This window comes from Penicillium taxi (assembly GCF_028828555.1).
Source record: "Penicillium taxi strain IBT 34144 chromosome Unknown utg000001l_segment0_segment0, whole genome shotgun sequence".
Lineage (NCBI taxonomy): Eukaryota > Fungi > Ascomycota > Eurotiomycetes > Eurotiales > Aspergillaceae > Penicillium > Penicillium taxi.
Window position 1 is genome coordinate 1,821,503 of NW_026643203.1, and position 24,127 is coordinate 1,845,629.

The 24,127-nt window shown below is 46.9% G+C and overlaps 14 protein-coding genes across 14 annotated transcripts; 7 read left to right on the forward strand and 7 right to left on the reverse strand.

The window, feature by feature from the left end:
* Window positions 1–198: 198 nt before the first annotated feature.
* On the reverse strand, window positions 199–990 carry N7495_000641 (uncharacterized protein; the record flags this gene model as incomplete). Its single annotated transcript, XM_057203311.1, has 2 exons — window positions 199–371; window positions 435–990. 2 exons carry the CDS (start codon window positions 988–990, stop codon window positions 199–201), a joined length of 729 nt encoding a protein of 242 aa, XP_057067384.1.
* Window positions 991–1,335: 345 nt separating this feature from the next.
* On the reverse strand, window positions 1,336–3,098 carry N7495_000642 (glycosyltransferase; the record flags this gene model as incomplete). The annotated part of the gene is made up of 3 exons (XM_057203312.1): window positions 1,336–1,996; window positions 2,052–2,955; window positions 3,017–3,098. The coding sequence occupies 3 exons, from the start codon at window positions 3,096–3,098 to the stop codon at window positions 1,336–1,338; spliced, it is 1,647 nt and encodes a 548-aa protein (XP_057067385.1).
* A 2,280-nt stretch (window positions 3,099–5,378) lies between these two features.
* On the forward strand, window positions 5,379–6,661 carry N7495_000643 (carbon-nitrogen hydrolase family protein; the record flags this gene model as incomplete). The annotated part of the gene is made up of 4 exons (XM_057203313.1): window positions 5,379–5,526; window positions 5,579–6,069; window positions 6,130–6,342; window positions 6,401–6,661. The coding sequence occupies 4 exons, from the start codon at window positions 5,379–5,381 to the stop codon at window positions 6,659–6,661; spliced, it is 1,113 nt and encodes a 370-aa protein (XP_057067386.1).
* Window positions 6,662–7,344: 683 nt separating this feature from the next.
* On the forward strand, window positions 7,345–8,348 carry N7495_000644 (mitochondrial 54S ribosomal protein uL3m; the record flags this gene model as incomplete). The annotated part of the gene is made up of 2 exons (XM_057203314.1): window positions 7,345–8,134; window positions 8,239–8,348. 2 exons carry the CDS (start codon window positions 7,345–7,347, stop codon window positions 8,346–8,348), a joined length of 900 nt encoding a protein of 299 aa, XP_057067387.1.
* A 261-nt stretch (window positions 8,349–8,609) lies between these two features.
* Window positions 8,610–9,278, reverse strand: N7495_000645 (cytochrome c oxidase assembly factor 1 family protein; the record flags this gene model as incomplete). Its single annotated transcript, XM_057203315.1, has 2 exons — window positions 8,610–8,699; window positions 8,817–9,278. The coding sequence occupies 2 exons, from the start codon at window positions 9,276–9,278 to the stop codon at window positions 8,610–8,612; spliced, it is 552 nt and encodes a 183-aa protein (XP_057067388.1).
* A 231-nt stretch (window positions 9,279–9,509) lies between these two features.
* Window positions 9,510–10,246, forward strand: N7495_000646 (uncharacterized protein; the record flags this gene model as incomplete). The annotated part of the gene is made up of 3 exons (XM_057203316.1): window positions 9,510–9,704; window positions 9,768–10,080; window positions 10,152–10,246. The coding sequence occupies 3 exons, from the start codon at window positions 9,510–9,512 to the stop codon at window positions 10,244–10,246; spliced, it is 603 nt and encodes a 200-aa protein (XP_057067389.1).
* Window positions 10,247–10,414: 168 nt separating this feature from the next.
* N7495_000647 (putative JmjC domain protein) lies at window positions 10,415–12,719 on the reverse strand (the record flags this gene model as incomplete). The annotated part of the gene is made up of 2 exons (XM_057203317.1): window positions 10,415–12,396; window positions 12,455–12,719. 2 exons carry the CDS (start codon window positions 12,717–12,719, stop codon window positions 10,415–10,417), a joined length of 2,247 nt encoding a protein of 748 aa, XP_057067390.1.
* A 941-nt stretch (window positions 12,720–13,660) lies between these two features.
* N7495_000648 (putative para-hydroxybenzoate-polyprenyltransferase Coq2) lies at window positions 13,661–14,881 on the forward strand (the record flags this gene model as incomplete). Its single annotated transcript, XM_057203318.1, has 1 exon — window positions 13,661–14,881. One exon carries the CDS (start codon window positions 13,661–13,663, stop codon window positions 14,879–14,881), a length of 1,221 nt encoding a protein of 406 aa, XP_057067391.1.
* A 1,638-nt stretch (window positions 14,882–16,519) lies between these two features.
* N7495_000649 (putative flavoprotein) lies at window positions 16,520–17,286 on the reverse strand (the record flags this gene model as incomplete). The annotated part of the gene is made up of 2 exons (XM_057203319.1): window positions 16,520–16,911; window positions 16,965–17,286. The coding sequence occupies 2 exons, from the start codon at window positions 17,284–17,286 to the stop codon at window positions 16,520–16,522; spliced, it is 714 nt and encodes a 237-aa protein (XP_057067392.1).
* Window positions 17,287–17,473: 187 nt separating this feature from the next.
* Window positions 17,474–18,057, forward strand: N7495_000650 (monothiol glutaredoxin GRX5; the record flags this gene model as incomplete). The annotated part of the gene is made up of 3 exons (XM_057203320.1): window positions 17,474–17,497; window positions 17,556–17,835; window positions 17,903–18,057. The coding sequence occupies 3 exons, from the start codon at window positions 17,474–17,476 to the stop codon at window positions 18,055–18,057; spliced, it is 459 nt and encodes a 152-aa protein (XP_057067393.1).
* Window positions 18,058–18,363: 306 nt separating this feature from the next.
* N7495_000651 (ethanolamine-phosphate cytidylyltransferase) lies at window positions 18,364–19,863 on the reverse strand (the record flags this gene model as incomplete). Its single annotated transcript, XM_057203321.1, has 4 exons — window positions 18,364–18,681; window positions 18,736–19,510; window positions 19,568–19,685; window positions 19,743–19,863. The coding sequence occupies 4 exons, from the start codon at window positions 19,861–19,863 to the stop codon at window positions 18,364–18,366; spliced, it is 1,332 nt and encodes a 443-aa protein (XP_057067394.1).
* A 346-nt stretch (window positions 19,864–20,209) lies between these two features.
* Window positions 20,210–21,257, forward strand: N7495_000652 (uncharacterized protein; the record flags this gene model as incomplete). The annotated part of the gene is made up of 2 exons (XM_057203322.1): window positions 20,210–20,409; window positions 20,495–21,257. 2 exons carry the CDS (start codon window positions 20,210–20,212, stop codon window positions 21,255–21,257), a joined length of 963 nt encoding a protein of 320 aa, XP_057067395.1.
* A 509-nt stretch (window positions 21,258–21,766) lies between these two features.
* On the reverse strand, window positions 21,767–22,389 carry N7495_000653 (putative mitochondrial protein sorting (Msf1); the record flags this gene model as incomplete). Its single annotated transcript, XM_057203323.1, has 2 exons — window positions 21,767–22,183; window positions 22,237–22,389. 2 exons carry the CDS (start codon window positions 22,387–22,389, stop codon window positions 21,767–21,769), a joined length of 570 nt encoding a protein of 189 aa, XP_057067396.1.
* Window positions 22,390–22,798: 409 nt separating this feature from the next.
* Window positions 22,799–23,761, forward strand: N7495_000654 (thioredoxin peroxidase DOT5; the record flags this gene model as incomplete). Its single annotated transcript, XM_057203324.1, has 1 exon — window positions 22,799–23,761. One exon carries the CDS (start codon window positions 22,799–22,801, stop codon window positions 23,759–23,761), a length of 963 nt encoding a protein of 320 aa, XP_057067397.1.
* Window positions 23,762–24,127: the final 366 nt, after the last annotated feature.

Here is a 24,127-nt window from a genome sequence, read left to right on the forward strand (position 1 = left end):
GTTTACCAAGTTTCTCTGCTGCTGGCTAATAGTTTTGGCGCTGGGATAGAAGGAGGTTTCAGGATTTGCTGTATTATAATCATGTAAATTGAGTGGGGAGGACACACGCGACGATGCGCCAAATAAGGTCTATGGCTAATATACAGTCCCCAAATTAATATCCCTAATTCTTCGCTATACTAATTGCACGGTCTCATTTCATGCACTCTTGGGTTTAGTAGTAGTCTTGGGTGTCCGCTTCCCAATGTTCCATCCCCACTGTCGCAGAACCTGCACAACCTTGGGTGTTATAGCAGCCGTCAACGGGACTCGAATGAAGATGAGCAAACTCTTGTGAATGGCGTAGGCCAATACAAGTTGTGTCCACAAACCTTTGAAAAAGAAAAGTACATATTAGCCAACATCGCAGACAGAAGGAAGAGAAGGTAGCCTACTAGCGTTTCCATCCTTAGGAGCAGTGACAGAACTATCGCTTTCACCCTCAGCATGCTCTTTCTTCGGCCAAAAAGTAGGGAAAACCCCCTTTATAGACTCAAGCACAGCATGCTCAAAATGACCAATGCGCTCAACGCCCAACAATCGTACAGCCATAAAGCAGAAGGGGAAATCCAGCGCTGAAAGGGTTAGATAAACGCCCAGGGCAGCCCAGCCATATTCACGAGTCAATTTGCGCAACCGCGCAGTCAGTCCACCAGCTTCATTGGTTTCTGACTTGGCTTCTGACTTTGGTCCGGACGAGTTGAAGCGCCGTTGCTTAGGCTGGTTGAATTTGAATTGAGCGCTTGGTCTGGACGGCGCTGGGCGTGTGGAGTAGTTCCGGCTCGCTAGGAGAGTCTGCCTTGCACTTATCTGGCCATTGAGGAGTTGTGGGCGGAGGAGGGAGAGTGGCGTGGCTGATGATGGGCGAGTTGCAGCTCTGAGTGAGCTCTGTTGTAGGAGTTCTGCTGATTGCGCGAGCCAGCGTGAAACCAGGGGTGTTCGGAGGGACATCTGGAGCTTGCGAGGTGCTTTGATGGTGGCTTTTTATTCTCGGTGACAATCGCCGGGAGTTTTTGTTGGTACTGGTGACGGTGATAAATGCTTTTTTTCCGCTTCTAGCGGATTCTCTTTTCGGGCGCCGACTCGGTCCGATCCGGGCGGAGTTAAGCTTGGAAAAACGGCTTATGATTTCTCAGGTGTAATTACTTTCTTATTTTTATTTCAAAAACATCTTCTATATTTGACAGTTCCGGTTATTAGGAATTTTGTGTATGAGTTTTCCATTTTGTTGATTTTCGAGCTAGAAAATTGATCTATGTTGGTCCTTAGATGTTAGTTATTCTGCTTGACTTGCTTCTATAGATCTGTAGCCCGGCCTAGACTCCAATACTTCCACCCATAATAGCCTGTTAACCATGAAAATCCAGCTACCATCGAGAAAGCAAGTCCACCGATAGCATACATGTCCATGTTGCTAGCCTTGTACCAGGGCATTCGCATATCAGCAGTCTGCAGATGCATAGGTCGCAGCTCCTTCCTGTCCTTGAATCGTAGTTCATTATCATACATGAGCTCCTCGATCAAATCTGCAGCATAATACTTGCGGCGAGAAGCGACGTGAGCAATGCGCTTTAAGCGCAATACATTCCGTGTATATGAATCATCTCCTGGATTAGGCCCTTCTGGGCTCAGGATCTTCTTTGCCTTGGCGTACAGCTCATCAGCTGTAAAACCTAACTTACTCAATGACTCGGCAACGCCCCCAGCAACGAGGCGTGTAGTGTTTGCGATCTGATCGGAGAAGATACCCATTGAGAGCATGGGCTTCCCGTGGTAGAGGGCTTCATTTGCGCTGGATCCTCCTCCGTGGGTGAAGTATAACTTGGTGGAATCGTGATTAAGTATTGCACGTTGAGGAGCGAAAAATGGGAAGATCCAGTCGGGATGCTTGTTGTCGAGTAGGTCTCCTAAAGATACGCATTTTATCGAGTCGCCAAATTCAATGTCTAATGATGCGCTATGGTTTTATCGAGTCAATATGTGAGCATAAGAAAGAAGAAGGAAAGGCTCACCTGCGATCAATGTCTATTCGGCAAGTCTTGCCCATTGCCCAAATTATACCGTCAAGCAGCCCTTCGTTCATCAATCGAGAAACGCCGTGTATTATCTTTATAGCGTCCACATGGGGCAATATGATATGTGTGCCAAGGGCAATATAGAGAACGGACCTATGGCGCTCTAGGAAGAAACCACATTGCTCGTCTAATGGAGAATAGATGGGACTAAGTATGGGACCCACAGGGGCGCAAGTGGGGGGTAGATCTCGAGGAATCTCTAAGCCAATGAATGAGTTGATAAAGACCAGATAATCTGGCTTTTTAGGCTTATGAAGCGGTCGAAAGACGCCGTTATCCTGGCGCATCTTCTTCGTTCGAATCCCAAATCGAATAATAGAGAGTATATCCGGCAATAAGAAAAGCTCACTCTTCATACGCAGCCACATAGGGGTGTCCTCTGAGGTCAATACTCCCGGAAGTTGGAAGCCAGGTTGGCCCGGGATATAAGAGCATGGCATCTGCAAGGCAGGCATCGTGGGAGATACAATGGCAATAGGCAGGTTATACTCCACATGGATGTCGTGGGCAGCCTCGACAAAGAAGTCAGCGATGATAAACGCAGGGCGAGTGACTGGATTATTCATTATATCTTTCAAGCGGTGATAGGTCTGAGGCCAGAAGGAATCGAAGAGATATTTGGATTCCATGGCTGCACTAATGCCCTTGGAGATATCCCATGATTGCATGCGACGATAGTGATCATCATACTGCTCATGAGATGGTCCGGGGCCTAGTGGATGAATTTTCTCAATGAATCTGTACTCGGTTGCCTTAATCCAGTGCTCTTGGCCTTCCAGAGTTGCGAATTCAATGGTGTGACCACGTTCAGCGAGGACTCTTCCAATCTCCAACACAGGTGCTGTTATCTTGCATAAGCGATCAGAAATTGGTATTCTACGCCTTTTTCTTTTTTGTCATACCTGCATGAGTAAAGCCCCCAGTGGTGACTACCAGCAATATTTTCCGCGATGGGTGGACTTGCAGGTCGTTCATTATGACCATAGGGGGTTCTCAGAATATCAATAGTTTGATCAACGAAGTGATTAATATATGGGGTAATCGGATTTGAATCTGAAACCCGCTCCGTCACTAGCTTCCTGGGATTGACCAAGCGCGTCGAACGGCGCCAAATAGCGCCAAACGGCCCCAATATCAGACCACCTTCCGTTGGAATTCGGAGTCATTCTGATCCCGTGAACCTACAATGACGCTAATAGCAACAAATACTCGTCAAATTGTCTCAGAACCCAGATACTTACTTATTCTTCAATCTTAAATGATTCATAACATGATTCTCGGTCGCTCTGCTATCCCTCCAAAAATATTTATCTCCCATAGCAATCTTGGAACCCTCTATTTATAAACATTCACATACCACCAATCTGTTGCAAAAAAAAGGCAGAAATCGTACTATCAGGAGAGTCTAGTCGAATTATCTATTCAAGCCTTGAAAAATGGAAGATTGTCCTTGGTCACAGCTGCTATACGCTCATCTCAGGTTCTAAGATCGTTGATCGAATGAAGGGTGTTGAAACATGGGCCATGAAACGGCCATAGATTTGCTAGTCTTGAAGAAGAATATATATAAAACTGGCTAGGTAGTTTCTTCTAGATTAAAAGGCGTAGCCGTAACCTCAGATATGTTAAGGGATATAATATTCAACTTTGATGAATCTAGCTTCAATGTGAGTAAATATGGCTTAAAAAATTGTTATCTCTGCTGAATCCTACAATCAGAAAGCTCTTTTATAAGCTGGATATTGCGAGTAAGTCACTTGAATCGAGGGTATAATGGCTCCTGGAGTAGCTTTTCCGTCCTAGATCCATTGCCAAGTCGACCATCATCATCCGGCAGCGATAGTGATACTAACTCACTTTGGAAACTTGAAAGTTTGAAAGTTTGAAATCTCAGATTGATTTAGGTCCAGGATCTTCATCTAATTGAATCTCTTTGCCTACCAAAAGAAAGACTCGGAAGCATTATTATTGGACGATTCGAACGTTTCATCGCCATATCTTGCTGCATGATCGATGTAGTCATTTAGAAGAAGTGAACAAGAAACAGACCAAAGAACGGGCGGCGAGTAAGAAGCAGACTGCCTTTAGAGGTAGTCTAGGGAGTTTGGAAGAGATTCAAAATTATGGTAATGAGTAGCCTTCATATCTAGTGAAGCTATTCAAGATCTTAGGCTGATTTGCCTATTATGCCTATAATTCGACGTGAGCCAACTTGCTCTGGATATGTGGGGGAAATGGCATAATATCAATCAATGTCAGAATCGTCTTATCTAATGAAATCCATCATGTTTTGGTTCTCCGTGTTAGGAAGTACATTTTTAGAAGTGTTGATGGAACAGTCGGGATAGCGGAACGGAACGGAACGGTTAGGAATCATGCTATTGACCGATTCTATTTACACTGCGTTGGCGAAAATTAAGTGACAAACTTGGACTAGTATGGCTAGTCTTGCACTATCTGATTCTACATGTCGGGGTCTTCCAAGGTTGAGTCATCAGAAAGTCCTGATGGTAGTTGGTAGATCTGTGGAGTATTTTTCAGATATCATGCATCCCGCAATACGGGATTTGCTATTGTCCTAATCAATTTCCAAACACCATCACCTTGAATGCCGTATCATATGGCGTGATTTCGTATCAAAGCAAATCCCAGTGACTTCCAAGGCTCCTCTCAATTTTTTTCTAGAAGGGATTCTGCGGGATCTAACAAGTCACCGAGAAATGTGTTCCCCACAGTTCCTATCCTTCGGGTGGCATCTATGACATCGCCTGGGCCTACAGAAAATCGAACTAAAGGATTTCGGAAGTCTTTGAAAGCTTTCTGAAGGATCTTAGATCTATGAAGGACTCATCGCTCAGTGCCATATTCCATAGAACTGCTATCTAGCTCCCTTTTGTCACTAGAACCATTCCCATCCACCTGGGTATTGCGTTGTTCAACATAATGAAGCAAAGCCCGAATCTACTATATTCCCCTCAAGCTTCCGGAAGTCAGAACATGGCAAGATCATACAAGTGTTTTACACTGAATTAGTCAATCTTGGAAGCATTCGCCGAGTCAGCCGGGTCTAACACATCCGAGTCGATGCGGATGCTCTGTGCTCAGAATTCTGTCTGGCGGGATATGCTTTTATGGTAGACATACAAAACAGATTTGAATCTGAAGATATAAAGGCATGCTAACTCCTGGCTTCAAATATCTTATTCATTCACAATCACACTTCAATCACTCAAACAAAACCAAACCCTAAACAACATCTTCAGCATGGCTCCCGTTCTCAAGAAGTACAAGGCTGCTGCCGTCAATGCCGAACCTGGCTGGTTCGATCTCGAGGAATCTGTTCGCAGAACTATCCACTGGATCGACGAAGCTGGAAAGGCAGGCTGCAAGTTTATTGCCTTCCCTGAGCTGTGTTAGTTCTACTTCTCGCATGAATCAACTTTATAACTGACATTTCTAATTAGGGATTCCCGGCTACCCGTACTGGGCCTGGAAGGTTAACTACCAGGAGAGCTTGCCTCTTCTCAAGAAGTACCGCGAGAACAGTCTTGCTTCCGACTCGGAGGAGATGCGTCGTATCCGCGAAGCTGCCCGAAGCAACAAGATCTATGTGTCTCTTGGATACTCCGAGCTGGATCTTGCTAGTCTATACACCACTCAGATTATGATCAATCCCACTGGAGAGGTCATCAACCACCGCCGCAAGATCAAGGCTACTCACGTCGAGCGCCTTGTCTTTGGCGATGGCACCGGTGATACCACCAAGTCAGTGATGGATACTGAGATTGGTCGTGTTGGTCACTTGAACTGCTGGGAGAACATGAACCCTTTCCTGAAGGCCTATGCTGCCTCTCTTGGTGAGCAAGTCCACGTTGCCGCTTGGCCCTTGTACCCTGGAAAGGAGACCCTTAAGTACCCAGACCCCTACACTAATGTGGCCGAGGCCAACGCGGATGTAAGTATATTCTTTCTTAAGATATAAAGACTTGACCTGATCACTAACAAGACGGCTCAGCTCGTTACACCTGCCTATGCTATTGAGACTGGTTCCTTCACTCTTGCACCTTGGCAGACAATCACCGCCGAGGGTATCAAGCTGAACACTCCCCCTGGAAAGGAGCTTGAGGACCCTAACATCTACAACGGACACGGTCGTATCTTTGGTCCTGATGGACAGAACCTGGTTCCCCACCCCGCCAAGGACTTCCAGGGTCTGCTCTTCGTCGATGTAGGCTAAAAATACTATTTGAAGCGCTTATCTAGCAAATGCTAACGAGTTATCGCAGATTGACCTCGATGAGACCCACCTAACCAAGTCTCTGGCTGACTTTGTAAGTTTTGGATATGATATCGATTATAGTTCAGTGCTAACTTCATACAAGGGAGGTCACTACATGCGCCCAGACCTTATCCGCCTTCTGGTTGATGCTGACCGCAAGGACCTGGTTGTACAAGAGGACAAACTCAATGGCGGCGTTGTCTACACCAAGACCATTGATCGTGTCGGGCTTTCTACCCCCTTGGACGCGCCTGCCGACTCCGAGTAATTGGGTAACAATGGGACCATTAACTCTAGCTTTTCCTAGAGGCTATATATTACGATAGCATGTACAATAGAATCAATATATCCGACATTGTCGGTTTGGATATTTTTTCAAGTTTATGGTCTAGATCATCGAATTAGTAATTTCAAAGATTTGATAATTCAAAATTTAAAAGAGCAATAATCATTCGAAATTCAAGGATTCCAAAACTGTTGAAGTTATTTACGACGTATGTACTTTAAAGATCAGCACCTTCGAGAAAGCAGGCAAGGCGATTGCGCTCCTTAATACTAGCCAGTTGCTGGATAAAGCTCTATTTCAAAGCTAATTCCGCAAGTTCAGACCTTTTAGAATCAGAAAAATAAAAGAAGACGTGCGGTGGACCCCAATACACAGTTTACAGATGTGAAAAATATCAACGCAGCATAATTAGAGGCCGAAGTTTTAGCAGAGCGCCAGTGAGTGGGAAAACCTCAGAAAGAGGCAAAAAAAGGTTATAAAAAAATACAATGAGGGCTGCTTTACAAATCCCAATGTCTGAGTGGCAGACCTAGTGCCTGTGGTATATATGATTTCGGTTTTTTAGATCTCGTACGGAGTGTTGGCTGAAGTCCGGAGATGCTGACTCAGCATACAAACCAAAAACTTCACCAGCGCCGATCTATTTTCAACCACCAAACCCCATCATGGCGTCGCGTCTTTCAGGGAAGCTGCTCCAGCTTTCTGCATCCCTATGGGACACACAATTGGCCCTGCCTCTAACTCATATGCGATCATTCGGCGTCAAAGCCATCAGCCCACCCCAGCACACCCGCTACAACATTGGCCCCGGCCTGCCCGTCCTTGAATCGACTCCAGCCGCAGCTCTCCGCCGCAAAGCCAACTCCCTGCCCCTCCGGAGTGGTGCCATTGGAATCAAAAAGGGTATGACTGCTCTCTTCGATCCGGAAACTGGCAAGCGCACCGCCTGCACTGTCCTGCAGCTTGACCGTGTCGAGGTCATCTCCCACAAGACTGTCAAAAAGCACGGCTACTGGGCTGTCCAGGTTGGCGCTGGATGGAAGCATCCTAGCAATGTGAACAAGGCTCTGCTTGGTCACTTTTCAGCCAATGGTCTTTCTCCCAAACGCCACATCTTCGAGTTCCGCGTCAAGGATGAGTCTGGCCTTACTCCCGTCGGCGAGAGTATCCATGCCAATTGGTTCTTGGAGGGTCAATTTGTTGACGCCCGTTCCAATACCAAGGGTAAGGGCTTTGCTGGTGTTATGAAGCGTCACGGTTTCCATGGTCAGGATCGTAGTCACGGTGTTAGTTTGACCCACCGTTCTCTCGGTTCCGCGGGTCCTAGTCAAGGTGGTGGTTCTCGTGTCTACCCTGGCAAGAAGATGGCCGGAAGGATGGGAAACAACCAAAACACCGTGCAGAACTTAAAGATTCTCCAGGTCGATGCTGAGAATGGTATTGTGGTTGTGAGCGGTAAGACATCTCTCTCTCTCTCTCTCTCTCTCTCTCTCTCTCTCTCTCTCTCTCTCAATACCTCCACGTAACACTTGCTAATCTTGTTATTTTTCTTGTTTTAGGTCACATCAGTGGTCCTAAGGGTTGCAGTGTGCGCATTCAAGATGCCATCAAGAAGCCATGGCCCGAGGTTCCTTCAGCCACAGAGTCCACAGCTACAGCTGAGGCTTAAATAAATTGATTAGAGCGACGCCCAGGCCGGGCTAAACATGTACCACTACACCATTCCCGAAATACTTGTTCACTTGAGCGGCGTTTGTATATGATATAACAAATGATATCCTTTTTTTCTTTCGTTCAACCTTCAGCTTCAAAATGAGACCTCGTCTCAGGTACTGCACGCAATAATCATGTAAAAAATGTCCCAAACGCCAGATCATATGCAAATAAGGTCTTTATTTTTACAAAATAGCCCACACATCCAGTGCAACTATCAGTCCTGGCCGAAGGGGTCATTGTCGCTATTCAGCAGTTGCACCACAGTTCCATCTTCAGTTTCCAGACTCCATTCCTCAGTGTGGAACTAGACGACAAGGTATTAGCTCAATTTATTGGGACAAAAAAATACTTTAAACAAATATCATCTTCACGAAAGATAATACTGCTATTTTTCAGGGGCATATGAAAAAGGCCGACTCACATAGCTCATACGGTCTGGCCGTATGCTCTTGAAACGCATCTTGCCCTGAGACTTGGTGCCCTTAACCCAGAACGAGATGTTGATGCGACCATGCAGCTGGTTCATTTCGCCACTGATCCAAGGAATCTGCTGCGCAAAGTAGATCTCGTCGCCCAGAATCTCCCGAGCCTGCGGCGACGTCCGCAGTGCATACATCGTACTGCCGACAATGCTCGACGAGGACTTCTGGTAGTTGAAGATGGCTAGCGTGCCGGCACCTAGAACAATAGCAAAGATTGGGAGAGTACGCATCCAGCCTCGGTTCTTGCTGATATCGGGCAGCTCGCGGTCTGCGCGGCGTTCCATAAGAGGCCCCGTGCCTGGGGTTGGGGCCGGGATCAATGTGCGGTGTTGGGGAGCATAGCGGGGGGCTGATAATCGGATTAGTCCGGCGCGCCGAGGGAGAGCGCGAGCTGAGAACATTGTGAGCTGGAGGGAGACGGTCGGAAGTGGTGTGGAGTTCGAAAAGCGTTATGGAAACACAACGATCATCCGATGCCGAGAGAGAAAAGCTGTGTTTGTCATGTTTGTTCTAATTTCTACAACCAACCCCACAAAACAGTACGTAGTACACTGCTCTTGTCACTTTTCTACTTGGCATTTTTTCTCCTCTTGTCTCCTGTTACTATCATTTTATTATTATTATCTTCCACCATGGCGGTCCTGGCGACATTACGACAACGCAGCGGGTTTCGTTATCCCGAGGATGGGATCAAACTACGCAGAATATTTGGTTATCCCGAAGACTCGGATAATGATGAAGGGCGAGAGGAGCTTGATGAAGAGGAACAGGAGCAAGTCATCGACCAGCTGAAGCATGATATCGATGCGCGCAATACCATTTACCAAGTAGATCTAAAATTTCCTACACCGTTCGCGATCAGAAGAAGTAGATATTGACCTTTTCTATAGTTCATTTTGGTTATACTCTCCCTCTGCTCAATACCATTCTTTGTTCTATCAGTTTTCACTGGAAAGGATGCCACAGAGCGGACCTACTCTTTCATCAGTGTCGTCTCGCTATTGGGATCCGGCCTCATTATTGCCAGAGGCCCCCTTTACCCTGATAGAAAGGGAAAACAGCCCATGAGGGTTGAGAATAGAGACTTGAAATGGCTCATAGGGCCTATATTTGGCACTGTCAACTTAGTATTGGCTTGCCTCCATTTCTTTATTGCTCGTGGTGCAACCATGATCAAGCCTGAGTTTTACCTGATTCCAGGGAGTAAGCAAACGATTTCCCCCATTATTTGCAGTTATAAAACCTGTGTTCATATTCTAATATGAAATTTGTAGTCATTTTTGCAGCAGTTCAACTCGCTCGGGGCATTATGCGCTCGGTGGATGCCTCAACGCTCAAGGCACTTACATACGCTTACAAAGGTGCCTGATTTTGAATTGGTATCTGATTACCTATGGGCATTAAGCTAGTCTAATGATTTGTCTTCTAAAAGACAGACCAATTCATGAAAAAAGAAGACAGCATTGGAACTTCAAAACTTCATCACTTGACAAAAGGGGGAATCATAGCCATAAGAAAAACATCTTCAAAATCCTACTCAGTAAACCAACTCTTGGTCTGGCTGATTTATTATAGAGTTGTCCAGCTGGAGAGTAGGATCCACGGGGATTCTACCATAATCAATAGACGCCGTTAAATCAACGCGCGGGGACTCTTTCTCCCTCACAAGAATGGCATGCTCCATAATCATATTCGTTTGCTTCTCCTCGGCTTCCTGTTGCCTCCGTTGCAGGCGGCGTGCTATATCTTCTTCGAGGCTGGGAAGCCATTTCAAATTAGATAAACGAAGATCTACCAGAGAGTCAACACTTCGAGGATCTGCGATCTTTCTGGTATCATGTCCCAGCAAAATATTATCCGGCTCATGTGGCCGCATTGTCGGATCTTTTTGACACGGTCCACAGTTGCAGATTTTCTGGCAGCGGGGACACAGCCAATGGGCCTTCTCCATTTGCTCCTGCGGAAATATATCAAAGGCGCGAAACAGGATGGCGTAGCAGTAACGCAACGGGCATTGTGAGCACTTTGCCAGTTTCCAGTTTGGTTCCCTGTTTCTGCACATATGACACCTTTCATCTTTGGAGTTGGCGCCAGTTTTTCGCCGTTTCCGCGCTGGGGATTCAGCATCACCAATAGCACTGTCTGGTGAGGCTGATTGCTCTTTCTCTGGAGTAGGTTTCTTGCAATCCACCCAGGGCCGACGAGTCATTTGCTCTTTGCAGATTTCTGCAACAGTCTTCCTGGGATTCTGGCTTCGCACAACGGTAAGGGGCAGGAACTTGTTCAGGCGCGGTGAATCTACAGGCTCAATACTGAGAAGCTGGCGCCGCCAGGTCTCATGCTGTTTGCGTAGAGTGCTCCAAGGTATTTGCTCAACCCACCTGAGCTTGGAGATACATTGACAGCTTCGACCCAGTACGTAACAGTCCATGCATATATCATAATCGTTATCATCTTCCTTGCATGAGGGACATGTCAGGAACCGGTTGAAGATGTTGCAACGACAATATGAGCAAGTCACATTGCCATGATATTCGATGCATTCAATCTTCTGCCTGCTGGAAAAGTCTTCAGATATTAAAATATCTGTGAACAGGAAGTATAGATCCTCAAAGTCACCCCACAGCTTCTTGATTTCGACATTGTCAGTTTTGGGGGCTTGTTTCAATAGATCTGCATACCGCTCGAGTGAGTGATAAACAATGGCCTTGTTCTTGTATTGCTCATCACGACAGACCATCCGTGCATGTGGCAGTGCTTCAGACAAAGCCATTTTCAGGGTAGAGACGGTGGTGCGATTCCAGGCAACTTTCATCGTCCTTGTACCGCGGTTCCAGACTTGATGAGCAGCCATAGGTGGAACAAGGATGAGATCCCCGGGTTTCTGTTCGACCACATGGGTTTTGAACGGGGCGCACCTCCATGCTTTGAGTTGTGCGAAATGATTCTCGAGGTCAATATCATGACCTAACATTGTGGACCAGTACTCCGACACCACACGCCGTTCTCTCGTCTCAGTCATGAGCCAAATTGACGAGCCCGGGACTGTTGGCTTCCCATGCTCTGGCTTACCGTTCGAAGCCTCAACCATGAGATTATGGCCAAGACTGGCGCACATTTCCTGGTGTGCTGGCGTGTATGTGCCCTCGTGTCCGATGTAACACATGAGATTTTCTGCACGCATGTCTGGGGGAAGACAGCTCATCAAATCGCCTGCTCTGGCAATCGGCGTACCGTCTTTCGTTTTATATGATTCTGACAAGTTTGAAAGGCCTGAGCCAGGACCATCGTAAATTTTTGGGGAATCATTGAAGTAAAACAAATTCGGGGGAATCAACTTCTCCAAAGACTGATGCCATTCTGGAGGGCAGTCGATGTCTTTCATGTAAAGACGCTGTCGGTCTCGATTTGCGTAATTGAAAATGTTAATCTTTTCTACTAAAGCTGGGAGTTGTCCTAAGTAGTGGCCAATTGTAAATGGCGCACTTACACCTTTCCCCAGGTCTCGAACATATTCCACTGTAGCATTGTTAATAAGTCAGATGCGAACAACACAGAGAGAGGGAATACTGCTCACCTTTTTGGAAGTATTGGCCGCGAAGCCACTTCTCTGAAAACAGCTTTGGGTCAAGTCGGTCCTGAAATCCCTCAATAACTAGTGGCTGCCCACAAACGACTACCCATAAAAGGACCAATCTCTCAAAGTCTTCCTTGGACTCTGCGTCAACTGCGTCGCATGTGATACGTCGAGCAAGCTGAAAATTGGGCGTTTGGTCCACAATAGTATGTATGTCTAGATCTGGAGGAAATGGATCAAAAGTGGCCGTCTTGGACTGTGACATTATGGTAGTTGGGAAATTAATCGAGGGACAGCCAGGTGGGGAGTGCTTATTCAGTGGTACAGCACTAACACTCAGACAAACGTGAGAATACTCCTGGAGGTTATCAGTATATAGATGGAGATAAATCAAATCAGTAGGAGAAACTACCGAATTCAAATGATGCGGCTTATCTTATGCCAATGCCTTGCAAGGCTTAAGCACACGTCTCGTCGCACTTCAGAGTTTCCAGTAATTTTTTTGTGGACGAAATGAGCTGCGTCAAGGGAAGAAGGATCCAGGCTAAGGAGCTTCCTCGTCCAAACGAAGTATGCAACGCGTTTGTGTTTACTGCGAGCGGAAGCGGCGAACAAAGAAACAGCTCAAACCTAGCTCAGCTGTAAGAAATTCATGTAGCCTTCTCACCGAGAGAAGCTGAATCAACGATTGTATATTTATTATTGCATGAGTGGCATGATTCTACTTGAAGAAAGCTATAATACCAAAGGCTGTAAGAGACTTCGACCAACCTTCCTGGAGCTTTTTAGGCGGTAAGTAATTCTGCCAATATCTCCCCCATACTTTCTACCCCAACTGTGTAGCACCGCACAGGTGCCTTCATCCTTCAATTCTTTGGCGTTTTCCATTTGCTAGGATCAATTATAATTTTATGAAGATTTATTATCGTCGCTTCATCATCACCTACTCTTACTCTATGATCTTGAACATTTCAATATGTTCTGAGTGTTGGATTACATCAGGACGCAGATCGGTGGATCCTATATATAGCCCAAAGAGGTTAGCGGCAAAGTTTTTGGGATTATTGAGCTGGACGATCAGAGCTTCAATACTTCAATCCTATTTCCTTAGTCCTTAAGCTCCACAGCTGAATATGATTCAGTTGTAAATCTTCAATTGAGTTCCAATTGAGTTCCAAATCATCAATCTCTTCTCTACTTTCCGCCATGTTCCAATCCACTAGTTCTAGTCTCCTTCCGCGCCGTGCCTGTTTACCCCGATTCGCATGCTCCAGGAGCCGGCCATTGACCATCGCCAGTCACCGAAACCATGAAAATCTGGCTATTACAGCCAGGGTGACCATTTCACCTCCTTCCCAGTCGATCAACCGAGTAACACAACAAAAACCGAGGCACTCTGTCCATATTCACTCCACGGCTGTACGACCACAAGGGCTCAATACGAATACCATCAATCCCGCTACAAATTATGTCCCGCCCCAAAGGGGGTTGACCGCCTCTCTCCCCAAGTCCTGGATCCCCTATGCCGAGCTTGTACGGCTAGATAAGCCCGTCGGCACATATTATCTCTTCTTCCCTACTCTCTTCTCCACCCTCCTCGCCGCCCCCATGGCTGGTGCTGCCCCGGTGCAAGTCCTTGGAACAATAGGGCTTTTCTTCGCAGGCGCACTTATAATGCGCGGTGCTGGCTGTGCTATCAATGATCTATGGGACCGAAACCTAGATCCTCATGTCGAACGAACCAAGTTTCGACCCATTGCCCGCGGAGCCATCTCCCCTAAAAACGCTTTGATATTCACGGGCTCCCAGTTCTTCGCTGGGCTCGGAGTTCTCCTCTCATTTCCATCTCAATGTTTGTGGTACGGAATTCCCAGCGTGCCCATTGTTCTTGCGTATCCTCTAGCAAAGCGAATCACAAATTATCCCCAGTTTGTACTGGGCCTAGCCTACTCATGGGGAGCTTTTATGGGTTTTCCTGCTCTAGGAGTGGACCTGCTGCATAATTATGATGCTATGATATCAGCCGGAGCCTTATATACAAGTTGTATTGCTTGGACTGTTTTATATGACATGATCTATGCGCATATGGACATTAAAGATGATGTGGCTGCAGGTATTAAATCAATCGCTCTTCGCCACGAACACAACACCAAAGCTGTCTTGACAGGTCTGGCGGTGACTCAGGTGGCTCTTCTCGGAGCGGCAGGCGTCGCCGCGGGCTGCGGGCCAGTATTCTTCATCGGTAGCTGCGGAAGCGCAGCAGCCACTCTGGGCCTCATGATCTGGAAGGTGCAATTAAAGAGCGTTTCGAGCTGCTGGTGGTGGTTTAGGAACGGTTGCTTGCTGACAGGCGGCGGTATATCGATTGGGTTGCTTTCTTCCTGGATTTTGGAAGACAGAAATGTGCCGAGTGAGACCCGTACATAGCAGCTCTACGACTAAAATACTGCATCCGGGTACTCCTTCCTATTTTACTCTTTCTCTTCACTAGTCATGTCCTGGTACCGGATCTTTCATCGAACCCGCTGTATCACTTTTGCAATCCCGGCACTGGGGCAGATACTGAGGCCTTCTTTAGTGGGTCATGGCTACACGTACTAAGCCCGAACCAAGGAACCTGCCAAGTTAGACAAGAGGATCCGTTTGTTGGAGAATAGGGGGTTTCATGTATTATTTGAATGGTATGATATGAAAAGTGCCGTGAAAGTGACTCTACAGCGAGGAAAAGCAATCGCAACTGCATATGTTCATTGATACCACGACACTATTGGCTTCCGGGAACAAGCAAAATAGTGAACTAGAATGGGCTTCTATCAAACTGATCGAAACAGAAATTATGAAAATAGCCTGAACTAGCTAGGTGTTCGTAAATCATATTGTAATGGCAGTGGTAACTAAAACAGTACTGAATCAAAGAGGGATAGGGCAAGTTCACGAAATCCCCAGTTTGACCACGTTCGCTGTTTGTAGCCATAATCAACTGTTCCAAACACTTTCTGAAGTCTTCCAAGATTGGCGTGCTCCTGTCTGTTTCTCATGTGCCAGGAGTTTGACTGGACACATGCGCCGCTGGAAGTGAACCCTTCCGTAGCAGAGAGCAGAATCATAAACATCCAGTCTCAGATCCAGGCCTTGCTACCGAGAATTTATCGGTTGAGCTAGTATCTGATCTCTGGTTCGAATGAGTCGGTCAAACAGCTTCGCGGAATTGGATCTGCTACCGAAGCGCATTTCATTGAGCACCTGGCAAAGCTGTACGGGTCAAAAACTGTCGTATTTTGAAGCGATCAGATGGAATGGTCAAATCCAGGGGCCTCGCTCGGCATGTAGCTTTTGAACCGCAAATTTGGAGTGTTTTCATGACTTCATACCTGGTAGCTTCGTGTAGAACGATCTCTGAAAGACTTGACAAAACCCAATAGGGAGGCGGAAAGGTAGATAGAGGACGTGAGAAAGAAAGCTTCAGAAAAGTATATGTGCATATTATTTAGGCCATAAGGGCCCTCGAAAAGACTAGCGATCGCTTGAAGTGCCCAGGTAATGTTAAAGCCCATAGTGATGTCAAAGTGATCTTGAAGGTAAAGTGAGTCTAAAGTTATGAAAAAGCCCTGGAGTGATGGAGTGGTATTGAAGTGATATGAATGTTACAGTGAACCTCAAGTGATTTTCACCGAAGCAACCTCGGTAGTATAATATAATCACGGGGCTTTCCAAGGCTTAAAGGCCTTCGATGCCTAGTTTACCGTCTAGCTGAGATGTATGGACCTCTGCCATACTAATGAACTGCAATAAATACGTCCTTAGTTGAAAATTCGTCCTCATCTTGGATATCTGCTTGGATCACCTTCTTTCCTGGCATTTCCTTGGGCATTGAAGCACCAGTCAAGTGAGGCTGGAAACATGACAAAGTTTAGGCCAAGCTGTATCCTGATACCATCATCATTGGCCTAGAATGCTAGTTCTCTTGATGCATGTACGGCTCTGAGTATGCCGCATGATACCTGAATTTGTGCGATGTCACGGAATCTTCGGAGTTGAAGTCTTATCAACGAATGAATCGAGTGATCAAGACTCAGTCTTTAAAAGACCCAGGTGCCTTTCAATGGCCTGAACGATATCTGTCCAGAGCATCATCCCACCACTTCCAACGTCCCCGCAAGCAAGAGACCTCTCGATTGCGTGGAGAACCACCACCCAGCCTTCGGGATTGGACTCGCTCCAGCCCCATTCTTCTTCTAGAATGAGCAAAGTCTTTTTGGTTATGGGCTGTCTATACATTGCGGTATTCATAGCTGGCGCCACGAATATCAGTGGCTTCTGGGCCTTGAAATCTCCATCAACCAACCCGGTGGTGTCCCAAGCTCTGATCACTGATAGGAGGAGATTGTCTGCGATGCCCGCAGTCATTTTTGCCATTGTGTTGGCTGACAATGGTGCAACTAACAAGACATGCGCCCCTTGTAGAGATTAGATAATAATCAAATGGATAAGCTTTTCATGTAAAGCTTACATTTGCGCAGTTCAATGTGTAAAATTGATGCGCCGCGAGTCCATGGTGTCCTCCACTCATCCGCATCTCTATATACCCCGTCGACTCCATCAAGCTGGCTCAAGGTATCCAGGGCCGGCTGCTCCTCGCTTTGATCTTGCAGAAAGTTATTTGCGCTTTGAGTAACGACGATCCGAATAGAAACATTTTTGTGACGAGACAAGGCCTCCGCAATATTTGGAAGCTTTATGGATGCAACAGAACCGGATGCTGCAAGAATGATATGAATTTTTCCATCATCCAGATACTCCTTCGCGGAGAAAGCAGGCAGTTTTGACTGCATGAGCAACTTGGGCTAGAAGTATTGTAAGTTTCTAAAAATGAAGAGAAGAAAGTTGCTGGGGTGTATGTAAGACGGCGTAGATGTGGGGCGAGATTGACGCAACGGCCAAAATGTATTACTAAAACAAACCTCCATCAATTCAACCTTTCATCCTACATCCTCCAACTTCACATCCAGGACGATAATCATGTTTTCCCGAACAGTTCTATCGGTGTGCAATCCCACCAGCATCCAATTTCTCACTAGCTAGAAAGCTCACACTTGTCTAGGCGTTCCGCCCAGTCTCACGACCAACGTCGCTACTCCGGCCTATTCGCGTCCCGGCCACTCCTCTGCCCTCCCTCCATGCGCGTCTCATTTCCACCGAAACCAAGGCCGCTATCGACAAGGCTGTCGCTTCTGCACCGGTCGTGCTGTTCATGAAGGGTACGCCCGAGACGCCGCAGTGCGGCTTCTCTCGCGCCAGCATTCAGATCCTGGGTCTGCAGGGTGTGGATCCCAAGAAGTTTGTGGCTTTCAATGTTCTTGAGAATGCGGAGCTGCGCCAAGGTTTGTGATGTCTTATTTGAGCTCGACTGTGCTGGTTTTGGGTAACTGACTTGCTTTTTCTATGTAGGTGTCAAGGAATACTCGGACTGGCCAACTATCCCTCAGCTGTACGTCGATAAAGAGTTTGTTGGCGGCTGTGACATCTTGATGTCGATGCACCAGAACGGTGAACTTGCCAAGATGTTTGAGGACAAGGGCGTTCTCGTGGCTGCGGATCAATGAATCTCTCCTTAGATGAGGGCTTTTGTCAAAATTGTACTTTAATCATTTTATACCATCGATTCCGGCTGGGTTGTCGGCTCATCAATACACTGATATACCCGTATCAACGATCTATTTCATGCTGCACATTTGAGTCTGGTTTGGAAGTCTACAGCCTAGATGTAAAACAATAGCTCGCAATTGTAATCTATAGGATGGGACCAATAGATAACATCTTCTTTATCCTCGAGAAACAGTTAACGAGGTTTGGCATATATACAGTTCGACGGATATTCATTACACTGCTTTTAAATATGGAGATGATGCTTATGCCGAGGCCTGCTCCTGTAACTTCACTTGATCTTCCACCACTGCCTTTTCCAGCTTGGCCCGTTGTCTAGCTTCGTACGCTTCTCGGCTCTTCAAGATTCGATCGACAATCTCGCCTGCGTTCACATGTTGGAAGGCATGGTTACCAACTTCCCGGAAGATTCCCATCTCCTTCGGGCCAGTATACGGATCATAGGTCAGTGGGATGAAAGTGGTAGGCCCGTGGTAAACAACATCGGGCACGCCAAGTGGCAGAGTCTTCAAGTATGCCTGAGTGGGAGCAAATGGTGCAGAAAAGACGACAGCATTAATGTACTAGTGAATGTTAATGGCCTGATTCAATATTCTGAAGACTTGGAGAAAGCTTACTTTGCATTGGAGAACACAGAGCCCACGCTCGAAAATGTTCATGATAGGGTAGTTCAGACCCTTCCAATGATTGATGACATCGTCATCGTGGATACCAGCAATGATATATGCAGGGCCGTAATCCTCGTCGTGCTCTTTAATGCGCTTCTCCTTTTGCTTAGGCTCATACCAGCCACGGCTACGACCTTCGGCTTCCTCCAACTCGGTCACTTTGTGGAGGAATTCAATGTGGCCAGATGAGAACAGGTCAAAGCCTCCGTCAACATAGACGATACGCTGACCAGGCTTTACGTCCTTTCCATTAACCATTTTTGTGAATAAGCCCTTCTCTTCGACGGTATGCTCAATCTTGGCTGTACCAGACCCAGACCAGGTCCAAACTTGGGGGCCAGGCTGTAGGCCACTCTCATCCGTCGAATAGTCCTTGATCCGCTGCAAAAGATCCTCTGCAAATGCCTTGCGTTCCTCTGAGCTTCCTGAGCCTTCATCACCAGCCAGTGTGCCACGGACAGACTTGACGAAATGGTTCTTCGTGCATAGAAGCATACGGCCTACCAGGTCTGTTGTCGATATACCGGGAGTTCGCTTCACCACCTTGAAGCGACCTGCAGCCTTGACAAATCGGTAGCAGTCATTGCCGTCGCTATCGGATGTGATGTCATCGCCGTGAACTACATATTTACAGCCGTAGTGAGACACCCATGGCAGATAGGTCACGTAAGGGGCATAAGGAACGCTTTGAGTTGCCCAACGGCAAGCGTCAACAGCTGCGACTCTGGGTAGTATCATATGTTAGTGGCGCACTGCAGGGGTAGATGTGGGATAGGCGAACCGTTCATCTAAGGCCATGACAGTTGGTCCCTTGTTTTCCAATATCTCTTGGTCGGAATGGATCCCCACGTAAAGTTCCTTGCCGAGACGACGAGCCTGAAGCATGGCGCCAGCATGGCCTATGATAACATGACGGTTAGGCGAGATTCAAATATACAAGAGCTCGAACTTCTTACCATGGTGGGTGAAATCAAAACATCCATCAACCCAGATACGATCGTCGGAAATAGGCAAGGCTTCCTGAGGGTCGACAGGCCATTGGCCCGGCTTAGGGATGTGATCTTGCTCAGAAGTCATCTGTAAATAATTCTGGTAAAAATGGGGAGCGTGTAAAGCTTTGGTCGCTTTCGTACATTTGAGAGGGTTTAGGGGCGGAGGCGATTAGTTATGTGGGGTCGAAGTCTAGAGCAGCTCCTTTTGAGATTCAGGGCCGCGCACTTCTTAGTCTTGTACCAATTAATAACCCCAACGACACACCCTTCAGACAATTCACCCCCCTCCATTTCTACAAAACTACTACTCTATCTGATACCACTCTCGAGCTCAAAGGTGTTCTTCCGCCCCAACCAGGTCCACACCTCCTAGCTGCGAACCATATCCACCATCCCAGCAGCACCGAGACACATCTAAACAACTAGTCAAGATGTCGTCGTCCTTTGGCCCAAGCTTAACGCGAAGGGATACGGCCAAATCAGGGTCTGGGCATGATCTCTCTCATGTCGGTAGTCTTCCTGTGAGCAGCGGAGGTGGTCCGTTTGGACCGCAGAGTGCTAGTGCCATCTACCAACAAATTCACGAAATGGCTACGAAGCGGATTTCCACATTGGACTACTTGAGGAAAGCGTAAGTTACCTTTGACAGTAGTTTCTGAATCTCCAAGTAAATCTAGCCCAGAAACAAGCTGACGCGACATTCAATGGCGCCATAGTATGGAAGGTCGGGTCTACTGGTTCAATACCGTACATTTTTCACGAGCAGATATCGGCCGCTTGCCATATTTTGAAGGACGAAAACTGGCTCGACGAGCTGTCAACTTGCTCCTCCTAGGTCTATCTCTACCGCCAATCCTAGACGTCAATACGACTGCCCTCGAGTATCTAAAAACTCTCAACGCTCTATTAATCGAGTTTGAGACCTACCAGCAAATCCACCCACCCGATGGTAGTTCCTCTTCGACTCTTGCGAGGGCGCGCATACCACAGATGTTCAAAAGAGCGGCACATGTAGGGACAAAGACTCGACGAGCCAGCTCTGCGACGGAGATCGGACTGCCGATGCAGACTAGCGACCCGGCAGACTTGAAGAACGCAGCAGGAAACTTGAATTCTCCCTCTGGCTCTGCGGCGGCCTCTATGATATCATTCCCAATCACAGAATCATCTGATCTCCTCCATGGCGAGGAATACACATTCCTCCTTACTCCATCACTGCCCTTTGAGCCAGACTTTTTCGAGACATTTGCCACACTTTGTGATGTCTTGATTGACTGCTATGGACGTGTTGCAAACCTGGTATCAACCCCGTCAGTGTGCACAGTGGCATTAGGAGAGACATTCTCCAAAGCCGATGCTAGACTGCGCAAGATAATGGTTGCGGGTTCGGTGCGAGAGTTTGAGGACGCAAGCCGAAATAGCGTCAAAAATGAGATTTCTGGCGTCAGTCGAGTTGTTCTTGGTGGACTTCTGGGTTAGCCTAGCCGAGAGACTCGGAATGGCGTGCTTCTGCAGCAAAATATCATGTTCACGATTTAAGGGAGGTGTTTCAGGCCTTGCGAATGACTTTTATGTATGGGCATACAATGTGCAATATAATCTATGGATCTATATCTTTTTTAATACAATAATCTTGAAAATTAATACGAGACGCTTGATTTAAGAGGATACAATACATCGTTGAGATATGTCTTCGAATTCGTATATACATCTATGCCGTGAAGGTTGTAAAACTGAAAGGTTCAGAAAAGGAGACGGGTCGCTGAGAAGAAACATGAGACTTTTCCGTGGCGCGTCGTAAAATAACGCGCGTGAGCACAAAATTCCCTGTTGACAGGGTAGGGATATTGAATAAAAGAAGAACTCCAAAACAAACACCAGGCTTCGAAATGCTGAGAGGGAACGCCGATAAAATAAAGTCGCTCAATGCAAGAATCTTGAACGATGGTGCTTTATAAAGCACGGACCATAGGACGGTGATTGCTGATTTAAACGTGGATTCGCTGTTGCTCGAGATCGCGCTGTTCGCCAAAGACTCGGCGACTCATCTCGAGAACGGTCTCAAACCCCTCTCGGCCACGCTTGGCGTTCTCACGGAATCGCTCCACGCTGGCCTCCTCGACCTTGTTCTTGATCTTTTGCCATCCACCGCAGAGAGCAGTGATCTGGGCCTCTTGGGTAAAGTCGGTGGCGGACGAATTATTTAAGGAGGGCTGGTATGTAACAGTCTCGCGGACACTGAGGACGTTTGACCAGGTGAGGTTTGTAGAGCACATGGTAACTTTCTTGGTATCAGGGTCGACGTAGGAAACTTCGTAAACGTGCGAGGTGGTGCTACCGCCGAACAAGGATAAAAGCCATTGCGGTACGGCCTGATTGCAAGTGATGAGACGTTCAGTTCGTAGCTAAGATGAGTCAGTTCGGTGTTCACCATGTAAATATTCAAAAGACAACTCACGATACCAGTCTTAGAGTCGATAACACGTGAGAGTGTGTCTACGCCGACAACATGGGTAACTTTGTCATTCCACGGGCAATATTTACGCCAGTTGGCCGTGGACACTTCCTCCCATGAGTAGTCAAAGCTGCAGGTCGAGGAAAAGACCTTCATGGTCGCGTGCGAACTTAGCGAGGGATAAGACGATAGATAAGATGACACGAAAAGAGAGTATTACGAGTAAAGGCGACGATTTGAAGATTAAGAAAGCAGAGGTGAGACTGAGACGGAGTCTGAATCTGAGAGAAGTGTGGCAAACAGGTAGGAAATGACGGTCGAAGATTAAATGAGTCTGGCTTTTACCGGGTCGAACAGGATCGCCACACTAAGTTTTTTTATCGGGTCACAGGGGATCCCGATCCGAGCCGTGGATCGGTTGTGCTTATATCATCATGTGACCGCCAAGCCTTTGTATAGTTATTCCATTTAATCCATTGTTTTGATTGAATCGCGTTTTTATCTTTTTCTTTCTACACTTTTCATCAATATGGATCCGTTCTTCTTTCCCTCATCATCCGTAAATATGGATAACCTCACACCATCTCTGACTGAGCCACCGAAAAAGAAACCCAAGACTACCAAAGCGTCTGTTCTCCAAAAAGCTGCCCCTAAGAAAGCTACTGACCCTAAAGTATCTGCCCCTAAGCAAAGCAAACTTGCTTTTAAATCAGCTGCTTGCAATGCAGATTTTTCTGAGAACAAAACTCCCGTGAACGATGCTCCAGAGAACGATGCGCCCAAAAAAGCTGCGCGCAAGAAGGCTACGCCCAGGAAAAGAAAATTTGTTTCTAATTCAGCTGCTCCCAAGGAAGATACCTCCAAGACCAGAAGTCCCATAAACGATGCTCCCGAAGAAACCGTGACCGAAACAGCTCGCTCCAAAGAACCCGCAACCAACCCGATATGGCCAAAGCCTAGCTACAGATGGTCTAAGAAAGCCGCTGAAGAGGCTGAATCTTCGAGTACTCCGGCAGGATTCGGCGATGTCGTTGATATCGACAAGTTTGGTGGTTTTTTTAAGACCCATACAGGTCAGAGCACAATGCTCAAGGCGCTCCTTGACAAGAGCCAGAATGGAGTTATGATTTTCGTCTTTCGAGCGGCCGCTACCGCTGGCTGTTCTGCGCAGGCAATGAACTTTCGTGACAATTATGAATATCTGACCTCGACTGGACTGAGCATCTATGGTGTCTCGGTCGATTCTCCCCGCCACAACGCTAACTTTAAGGAGATTTTTAACTTACCTTTTGATCTTCTCTGCGACAAAGAGGCTAATCTGATTAGAGCCATGGGGTTCAAGCGGCCCTGGGGTCCCATGACTATTCGTCGAGGTCTTTTCGTGCTCGATAAGAGGGGGAAAGTGCTGCTCCAAAAGCCCGGTGGCCCAGACCTGACCCTCGAGTTTGCCCAGCGAATGATCACTGAAATCACGACTGCGGCAGAGACCGCGCTTGGTACCGATGCTGGTATGACTACTTCAGCCTGAGATCGACTCCTGGAAAGGTACTAGCTCACCATAACTATTACTCTGGCTCTGGGGTTGTATTCCTAATGATCACTTGCCTTTTTTCTTTTTTCTTTTACTACGATGACAGGTCACAAAATTACAATCTTCAAGCAAGTAATGCTTTACAGTTCTTTTTTAGTTGTTCTTATATCATTCATGACGGCTCAACTATGTAGTTATGGAGTAGTTAAATAGATCCACTTAAAGTAAAACACGGACGAGTGGAGATTACGGGCGAATGGTGAAAATGACCCCCTTTTTTCATTTTTTATATTATTTGTCCCATAACTCCGTTAAAATCACTAAAACTATGTAAATAACCTATTGAGTCGGGCGCTGTGGACA